Raw genomic sequence first — 10,248 nt, 5'->3', positions numbered from 1 at the left:
TCTTTTAATGCATTTTGCACAAATAAAAAAAAATTATATACAAAAAAATGCAAATGTATTACAATATACAATGGGAAACCTTTCAGAAGCCAAACTTCCAAATGTCTTTACATTCAAGAGGGGCGATTTGGGTCAGACAACTCCATGACCCGATTACATCATGATAGCCGCTTTGGTTTGGTTGTCGGCACATTCTTTGTGCTCACCAAACAGTAAGACACAGAGCAAATCAAAGAGGAACTTTTTAATGAGGAATGCTCAACATCTGTTGGTTTGACGGGAGATCTCAAGAGGTCCATCCAATGGAGTGAAAGACAGAAATAAACAAAAACAAAAAATAAAAACACCCCGAATCAACACAGAAGGGTGGGTGGTCGAGTTCAAAATGTCATCATGCAATAAAAAAGTAGCTAAAAGAGTCTCTTTCTCCACACATGCAGATAGTGGAGAAGTTATTTACATTCACGCCGGCAAACTTTCTTATTTTCCTCCCTCTTTTTTCTTTTTGATTCATGCTACAAAATGCCAAAAAACCTGATATCAAAATGTCAAAAAAGCACAATCTTAAGTTTAAAAATCTCTTTGTACTTGTTTCGTACATAAGAAACAAACTTTAAAGATAAAACGTTCTTTTTTTGTATTTTTGCGTCCATATGAAGTATGTGAGCAAGTGTTCGTGTGTGCACGTGTTTTGTGTGTCGATCTCTGTGCGAGTGCAACTGTACATGGCAGTGACGAGCATCATAGTCAAAGTGTGAGAGCGTTCCGGCGAGTCCTCATTCTGTATTCTTTTTCTTTGCATTTTCTTCACTCTAGAGAGGGTGAAAGAGCGTGAGTGCCGCAGCTCCCGTGGCTGGAGGGGCGTCGGATCAGCGGCGGCCTTTGAAGGGCACTGGTGCTGGGCTTAGCGGGGCAGTGCGGCACTGAAAGATGCTTTGATAAGCTGAAGAGGAGAGACAGGCAGAGAAAGTGAGATAGTTTGGTGAAGAGACCCGTAGAGCCGTCACTTCTGAGCGAAAAAGGCTCCGATGGTCACTCCTGCCAAGCCTAGTGCTGCCAATCCAAGCACTTTCGTTAGGTACGACAATGGGTGGAACATAGAGTCTCTCTGCTGACCGTACAACTCCACGAAGGCATCCTGAAAAAAGAGAGGAAAAGAAAGCAGAACATTAGGAACAGACTTAGAGCTTAAATGATTGCAAACATACTCAATTAGAAGACACATTCTCCATTGTTCCACTGTAATGGGAAAAACATATAAATGGAACAACTAGACTCAAAAGTTTGGGAACGGTTGACTCAGGATATTTGATTCTGATTGGTCAATTACAGCATTTTGCAGTCAAAGACCACTTAACTGAATAATTGACTGCTGAAACAGGCAGCCAATTTCCTAGATATCTGTATCTAGTTTATACCTCTTATGTCCCCCTGTGGTGTACATGCACATTGTTGACCTAAACAGCAATATCAGAGACGAAAAAAAAGATAACTGCACAATAGAGTGCATTATGGTAATCTGGGACACAGCTGTACTTTTGTATCAGGTTAGCCAAGGTCAGCCTCAGATAACCCAACATTACCGTGATTAGCCTAATTCACCATATTCTAAGCAACAATATTCAAACAGGAAATTCTGAAGGTTTAACCAAGACAAACCTGATATTATAAGATAATGTACAGCTAGCTGACTAGCCAAAACTATACTGATAAAAGCAAATATTTATCAAATATAAATAATATATCAAGGCAGTGAGGATGGGAGAAATAGTAAACTAATTCCAAAATAAAAATTGCATTACAGAATTGGAATATGGAAGCTTCAAATATGTAGTGATAAAGTCAAATTGCGATTTTAAATTCATTTAAATTTCTTAAATGTTTTTGAAAGATGATTTTTAAAATATGATCTTTGATGTTTTTCTTTGAGGCTGTATTTGATCAGAAATACATTAAAACAGTAATATTGTGAAGTATTACTACAATTTAAATACCTATTTAAAATTTTAATGTATTTTAAAATTTAATTTATTCCTGTGATGACAAAAATATACAGTATGCAAACAGTAAAATACTAAAATACCAAAATGAAATATATACATAATACATGTATTGTTTATGCCTAGGTACGTATGTCAGTAAAATTACTGGATAATCATTGGATTATCAGTTACCAAATTAATCATTAGTTGCAGCCCTAATTCTGGCAAAAAACAAAGCAGCAGCAGATCTAAAGCTCACACATTTAGTGTCTGACAGAAGGTCTGTAATGTGTAGCATGTCTAATTGCCATGTATAGGGAAATGATGTGTTTTCGCCACGGGATTTGAGACGAGCACATCCCTCCTCTTCAACAGACACTCCACATCTGTGAAGCCAAATTCCTCCGGGACAGAGTCCAGCCCAGAGAGAGAAACACATCGAATGATAGAGAGAAAGAGGGGGCAGGGACAAAGAAGACAGCTCAAATCCATAACATTAAGCCCGGCTCCCTGTGAGCCCACTCACAGAGGAAGAGAAGGAGGAAATAGGGAAATAAAGGAAGAAGAGCGTATAAGACAGGGTCTCTGTGCCAGGTCTTCCACTGTCTCATCACTCCTACGCACAACGGTGTCTGCTGTTTCCTTCTCCAGCCAACTCACTGCAGACTAACTAAAGCGTCTTTCACGCATCTGTATAGCCGAATGCTACACTCAAACATAAATACTTATCTGCATTTGGCACAAGGAAATGACAGAGTTCATCCCCCTCCTGTTTACAGGGCCATTTATACGGAAATAATTAGGTTCTTTCCCCTAGAGCAGACAGTGTAAATGAATAGTGTACAGTTAAAATGAGGGACAGCCCCTTTCTAAATAAACTTCCAGGAGAATTCACAGCCGTAGGTCACAAAAGCGACAAAACATTGCTGATGCAATCAAATGATACCATCGATTTCTCTCGATCTTCAGGCTGTTGGCAAAGCCGCGTGAGGCACTGGCCCCCTGCGTAAACAAGTAGGTGTTTGTGAACGTGTGAATGTGTGTTTGCATTTACGTGCACGTAGGTGTGAGTGTGTCTCGGTTGGGGTTTTTGGGTTTAATCACAAGACCCCCAGCAGCATCCACCCATGCACTCCTGTTTGAAATTTGTAAGGAATGTGTGCTGGAAGGAAATGTGCGCTGAAACTACGACTAGGTATCAAGAACTGGTTTCTTTTTTAAAAACAAATACCGGAATCAACAGTCAATAGATAATAATAAAAATAGCCAAAACACCAATAGTGTTTACTGCTCTGCTGTTTACTGAATCAACTGAAACCACAGTGTGAAACATGGTGTGCTCTGATTCCCAAATGAATGACTCTTATGAGCCAGTTCATTTTAGTGATTCAAACACATATAGCTCAACCAGTGTGTAGTCTGATTCAGTAACAAATTACTCTTTTGAGCCAGTTTGTTTTAGTGAATCAAACACATGTAGCTCAACCCGTGTAGTCTGATTCACTAACAAAAGACTCTTATGAGCCAGTTCATTTTAGCGATCAAACATATATAGTTTTAGTTAGAGATGGGAATCAATAACAAATGACTCTTACGAGCAGGTTCATTTTAGTGAATTAAACACATAGTTTGACTGGTGTACAGTAGCAGCTCCTGACCGTAAATTTAGGTGGGGCAGATTCTGGGTCGTAGCGCTTATATATGAAAAACTTTTTGTAAGCTTTATATTCTAATCTTTGAACACATGGGGACAAAATTTTGGCAGAGATGTCCTTGCGTTATCCTATGGGTGGTGAAATAAACAAACAAACACAACAGAACCATATAAAGGCTATTCATGTGAGCACATTTAAACTAAAGGATTTAAGTATAGCCTACTTTGTTAATTTGATCCACTACTCCACATAGAAAAAACAGACATGCCAACTAGTTACTGACCTGATGCAGACACATAGCTGAAGCGGACTGATATCGGTGGCATACTGCTTACTAATACTTAAAATAGTCTAGAAAATCCGAAAAATATTTGTTGCAGAACGCTAAACACATTTACAATTTATTATTGATTCAGTTTATATAGAGATCTATGTTTTGGATGAATATTTTGGTGGGGCTCTGCCCCACCTGCCCATATAGACAAGCCACGCCTGCTGGTGTAATCTGATTTCCTAAGATACTGCTCTTATGAGCCAGTTCATTTTAGTGAACCAACCACATATAACTCAGCCAGTATTGCCTGATTCCCTAAGAAATGTCTCTTATGAGCTGGTTCGGTTTAGTGAATCAATAACATATATGTCGACCAATGTAGTTTTATTCGCAAACAATTGATTCTTATGAGGCAGTTATTGTTTGTTAATGAAACACAAATAGCTCGACCAGTGTAGACTGATTCTCAAACAAGAAACTCTTGTGAGGCAGTTCATTTAAGTAATTCAAACACATATTGTACAGCTCAACCAGTGTCTTTTGATGAATACCGAATGTCGGTTAGTTTTAGTTAATCAAAAATGATTATTAACCCATTGGAGCATTTACTGAATAATCTGATTAATTTACTAAACCACAATTTATTACTTTCCTGTTGTTAAATTCATAATTAACCAAGAATCTTTTTGTGTATGAAGAGGTTTGTTACCATATTTTTCATTTAATATTTTTAGAGAATTTAGTCAAATAAGTCTGTCTTATTACGTATAAAGTCTAAACTAACAGATAGTTGAGCGCAATATATGCAATAAAAATATTGGATGTTTATTTTCAAACATTTCCTTAAAAACACTGAAAAAAAAAAATCTTTAATGGATCTGTTAAAGAACCAGAATCGTTAAGCGGAATCGGAACCAGAATCGTTAAATTGTTTTTGATTCCCATCTCTAACTAAAACTGTGTGTATCTTTTCTCATTCATGATCTCCAGATCCCCATGCAGCACGCAGTTCCCTACTTACTAAGTAAAGTGGTGGTTTTATTGTGGCTGACAGCGGTGCGTGATCATCCTGCAGGCGCTGCTTGGGTCCGGGCTGGCCCAGCGAGGGGGCCGCCCTATACCCAACTGTTTGAATTACATTATTCTGTGTTTCACGGGCAAGAGAACTTCAGTCGAAAAGAGAGAGAGAGAAAGTAGTGCAACACGGCCTGTGTGAATTTCCATCACATGCTGGGACACAGAGTGTTTGAATCCAAAAACATCAGATAAAACTGGCCGTGACTTGACAGGTACACTGGGATAGAGAAAGACAAGGTGAGCGGCTTTCTGAGGGCTTTAAAATTAAAATATGCTGATGCAACATAAAGCAGCTAACTGTGTTACAGTCCATTAATTAGAGTCATATAAAACAAATTGTCATTTGTCCAAGTGCCATTTTTTTTAGTCTTGGGATTTACCAAAGAGACTAAAACTAAAACATGAGAAAAATTCAGCAATATCACGAAAGAATGTTGCATAAATGAAAGTATAAAGTATAAATGAATTATCACTAAGGGTTTTGTTGCAACCTCTAGCAGACCAACAGCACATTTGAGAATGTGATATTGTTTTTATATAAGAGTACAATACATTTAGTCATTTTGCAGAATGTGATATTGTTTTTGTTATTGTTTTTGATATTATTTATTAACAATGTGATATTTTTATGTACAGAATGTGATATTGTTTTTATATAAGAGTACAATACAGTTAATCATTTTGCAGAATGTGATATTGTTTTTGTTATTATTTATTAACAATGTGATATTTTTGTGTACAGAATGTGATATTGTTTTTATATAAGAGTACAATAAATAAGTTAATTTTAATTTTCACCCAATTTTTAATAATTAACTCTGGTGATTTATTCCTGAATGAATAAGTGTTTTGAAAGATGGTTGAATTAATAATTCAATGACTCTCAGGCAAAAATCAGTTGTAAATGATTTAATAAAGACATAAAGACAGTCACTTGTCTCCACTTACTGGCATAAAGATGTAACCTACAGAAAAAGCCAATGAAAAAACTCAGCAACATGGAGACTGACATCCTGTCTGCTACCTGTAAACACAGTCAACAAGCCACCCAGCCGATCAGATTTGAGGACCAGGACTGTTGTATAAAAGTGAAACAAATAATGCTTTTCATTTTTAGTGCCACTAAAAAAAAATTTATTATATACACTACCATATAAACGTTTCAGGTCAGTAAGATATTTGTAATGAATTTAGTACTTTAATCCAGCAAGGATGCATTAAATTGATCAAAAGTGACAATAAAGACATTTATAATGTTTAAAGAGATTTCTATTTCAAATAAATGCTGTTCATTTAAACTTTTTGTTTATCAAAGAATCATGGTTTTCACAAAAATATTAAGCACCAAAACTGTTTTCAACACTTATAATAATAAAAGCATATTAGAATGATTTCTAAAAGATCATGTGACACTGAAGATTGGAGTAATGCCATCACAGAAAAATGTATACATTTGAAAATGTGAAAATGTATTAAAATAGATCTTTTAAATGGTAATAATATTTCACTATATTACTGTTTTTACTGTATTTTTGATCAAATAAATAAATGATAAATGCAGCCTTGGTGAGCACAGGAGACTTCTTTCATGAATAATACAAAATCTTACCAACCCCAATTTTTTGTTCAAAAATCAATTTTTAGATATTTGCACATCCCTCGAACAACATACAATTTGCAGCTAAAAAACACAACGTGAAGAGAAAGGTGGAATCAAACTTGGGTTTGGACCAAACAATCAAACCTGACGCCATCTGCTCCCACAAGGGAGGTACAGAGCTGCAGGTGTGCACATCCTCCAGCAATCTGAGCAAATCACGAATAGAATTCCAAAAATGATCAACCTGCAATGATCTAATAGCTTGAGGAGAAACAACCCTTTATTCCCTAGCTGCACAGAGGTCACGCTTTATTCCACTTTACACCATGTAGCGAGTTAAGTATATTTAACCATGACACAAAAGCCAGGCTTGCCATTTGTTTGCACCACTAACAATGGTTTCCAGCCTTATTATCAGGAGAAAAGCTCCTTGCTATCTCTTAAGACATTTCCGCTCCTTTCTCTCTTTCTATTTATCTATCTATCTTATCCGCCTCTCTCTCTCTTTCGGTTTCTGTCTGCCTGTCTGCGCAGGTTATAAGAGCACCTGGCACAGAGCATCGAAGAGGGAGAGGAGAGAAGAGGAAAGGAGGGAGGGAGGGAGGTGACAGATATGACTAAAAGAGGGCTGTAACAATAGCACAAAATGAGCTCACAATACATCCTAATAAGAGCCACAGGAATTAGTGCCAGCGGAGATGTCAAACCCGAGCGGCTTGCTCGGGACGAGATGTCATCGTGGGCATGTCTGACTGCTGCCGGTGTGATGAGGGCAGAAACGAGAGCCCCGACTCCCCCATCAGTGGCGGAGGTGACAGGACCAAGCTGGGAGGTGTTGACGGCCATGTGTCCACATCCCTGTTTGCTCACGTTCTTTCCCCCGCATTGGTAAACATCCTCATTAGGGGAGCTTCCGCCCTGTGTTTGAACAGACTCTTGTCTGTTTGCCCAAGGCCTTTGTTAATGGCCTCGAAAAGCAGCCCCTTGCACACACACAGGTACTGGCAGACGCGAGCAGATGCGATTATAGCTAGCTTGGTAATTGTACGATCAAAGAGCAGAAAATGTGCAAACGATGTCCAACGGCTCACACAGTATTCGCTCTAAGCCCGCCTCTTCCTCCATCTCTATTTCTGTCCTTCCTGTGGAGTGTCGGTCAGACGCAACAGTGTCTTGGCACTCTGTCTAAACCAAAGCACCTTAGTGGCCCCTAATGTCCTCGGAAAGGCACAAAGCAGTGAGTGACAACGGTCTAACAGAACCCTGCAAGACTTCCTGTGGTGGAGGAGGTTTGGAGTGGCATGTTGCAATTTGAGGATGGAAATGAAAGTTGGTTAATGAGCTCAAATATGAAAAGTGTGGACTAACAAGTCTGGCAGAATGCATGAATGGAGCGTTGGTTTGCAAGCGCGCAGCTTTTACAGCCTTGTAAGGCAAGCGGCAGTTGCTCGGGACTAAGTTACGCGTCAAGTGCGCCGGTGTCATCACATCCTCAGATTGAGGCCAAGAGATGAGCTAATGCAGAAACAGCTGACCCTCTTCACCTTAAAGAAGGAAGAGATAGAGTTGCATTACCTCTTTTAAGAAAGCATGCATGAACAGAAAGAGTTCTTCTGACAATTGTCTTGTCGCTAAGGAGCTTTGCTATGACTTCTGTGCTCAGAATAAACATCTGATCTCATGAATTTTGAAATAGAGCCTCTTCAGTCAGCTAAGCACCGATGCTCATACATCATTCAATGACATGTATGTGTGTCTGTGGCTGTCATGCTGGCAATGACATAAACCACAGGACAACTGGAGATCACAAGAGGGATACCTACAGGAAGTTTTCATGGACAGCAGGATGACAACTGAAATTTCATATATGTGCTTTTTATTCGACTGCGTTTTTTCAGATGTATTGCCAAGAAAAAAACATTGTCTTATATTCGGGTCAATACGGTAATAAATCACACAGAATTATATAAATAACCAACACAACTTAGTATTAGCAGACACTAAAATGGGTCAAAACAGTTGAAAACATGTTGAAAACAGTTGTGCTGCTTAATATTTTTGTGGAAACAGTGATTTTTTTGATTAATAGAACAGCATTTATTCAAAATAGAAAGCTTCTGTAACATTATAAATGTCTTTACTGTTACTTTTGATGCATTTAATGCATACTTACTGAATAGAAATATTATTTTCTTAAAATAAATACTAAAGTTTTGATAGGTATAATATAGGGATGCACCGAAATTAAAATTCTTGGCCGAAGCCGAACAAAATGAAACACTGGGTCGAAGGCCGAATACCGAATAGGGCTGTGCGATATGGCCAAAAAAATCCTATCGCGATTTCTTTGATCAATTTTGTGATTTATGGTTCGGATAGCATACTGCGGGAGGTCGGGGGCGCGGAAAATCGTGCTATAAAGCGATTTAGAAATCGCGCACGCTCAAATCGTGATTTTATGACGATTTCGATTAGTGCTGGGCGGTATGACCAAAAATTTATAGCACGGTATTTTTCAAAATTATACAGATTTCACGGTACATGACGGTATTTTTTTCTCATGCATGACCGGGTGTTAACCATATTTTCTACTGATTGAGAGAGGAAATACTGCAGTATATTGACTTAGAATGCCCTATTTTACTGTCATGATGAGTGAATATTGTCAAAAAATACCACACTAAATAGTGACTAAACACGACCCCTTTTAATATATGTTAACCAGGAGTCACTCTCATTTATAATCGCGGCATCGTCTGATAAAATCAACATGCATCTACACTAAAGAGCGGCTATGCGGTTGTTTTGGCTATATTACTTTTTTGTCTCATGCAGCGCACTGCCTGCGTCTGAGTAACAAACAAAAAAAAAACAACAAACAAAAAAGTACATGTGATATTAACAGACACACTACGCTCATATTTATAATTCCAACCAATCAGTAAGTGACAGGTGCTAGGAAACGCTGTTTTGTACTCATTTATTGACGAGTCGGCTGCGGTGCGGCCAACTGAATGCGCTGCTTCTCTGCCGCTCACTGCACAGAACAGATGCCGAGAGAGGTGACACTTCTCCGGGAAAGTCAGACCTCGCGTTCGCGGGACAGCACTGGCGAAATCTTCCAACTGAACCATAGCTAAGGTTTATACAAAAAAAGTCGCTAGGTTTGTCAGTATGAATATTCTATGCAAAAAATCCGCTAAAAGGGTCTGAAAGTTGCTAAATCTAGTGCTAAAGTCGCACTCGTGTGTGTGTGAGACGCGGGAGCTGATGGCAGGGGGCGGTGGATATTTGTGGCGGTCAATGTGGATATTGTGGATGAGTTCTTCTGTGTCATCACGTTCTATTAGTTCTACAGCTTCAGTTTCGGAACTTTCACGCTTAGTAACACATACAGCTGTTCCCTCACCACAGTGCAACAGTGAAAACGGACCCCTTTCAAACAGTGTCGCGTTCCGAACGTTGTTTAAGCGACATACACCGGTATTGCGGTATTTTAAAAATTCATATCATAACAAAAATAAACACCGGTATTCAGTATGAACCAGTATACCGCCCAGCACTAGTCTGAGCCATTTTTGAGATGACTAGATTAGAGATCGACCGATATATCGATTTACCGATATTTTTCCCGATATTTAAGCATTTTACCATAATCGG

At 38.6% G+C, this 10,248-nt stretch overlaps 1 protein-coding gene across 1 annotated transcript in view; it reads right to left on the bottom strand.

The window, feature by feature from the left end:
* Positions 1–502: 502 nt before the first annotated feature.
* The window catches only part of LOC107757715 (apoptosis regulator Bcl-2-like), a 59,640-nt gene continuing 49,894 nt past the window's right edge, over positions 503–10,248 (bottom strand). The window contains exon 2 of the mRNA XM_016575277.1: positions 503–1,138. Coding sequence (XP_016430763.1) covers positions 1,004–1,138 — 135 coding nt within the window. The 3' untranslated portion in view covers positions 503–1,003. The remainder of the gene's footprint in view (positions 1,139–10,248) is intronic.

Source organism: Sinocyclocheilus rhinocerous, unplaced genomic scaffold (assembly GCF_001515625.1).
Source record: "Sinocyclocheilus rhinocerous isolate Xijiao unplaced genomic scaffold, SAMN03320098_v1.1 scaffold1374, whole genome shotgun sequence".
In the NCBI taxonomy this organism is placed as follows: Eukaryota; Metazoa; Chordata; class Actinopteri; order Cypriniformes; family Cyprinidae; genus Sinocyclocheilus; species Sinocyclocheilus rhinocerous.
The sequence above is the reverse complement of the archived record's forward strand: the minus strand, read 5'-3'. Positions and strand labels throughout refer to the sequence as shown.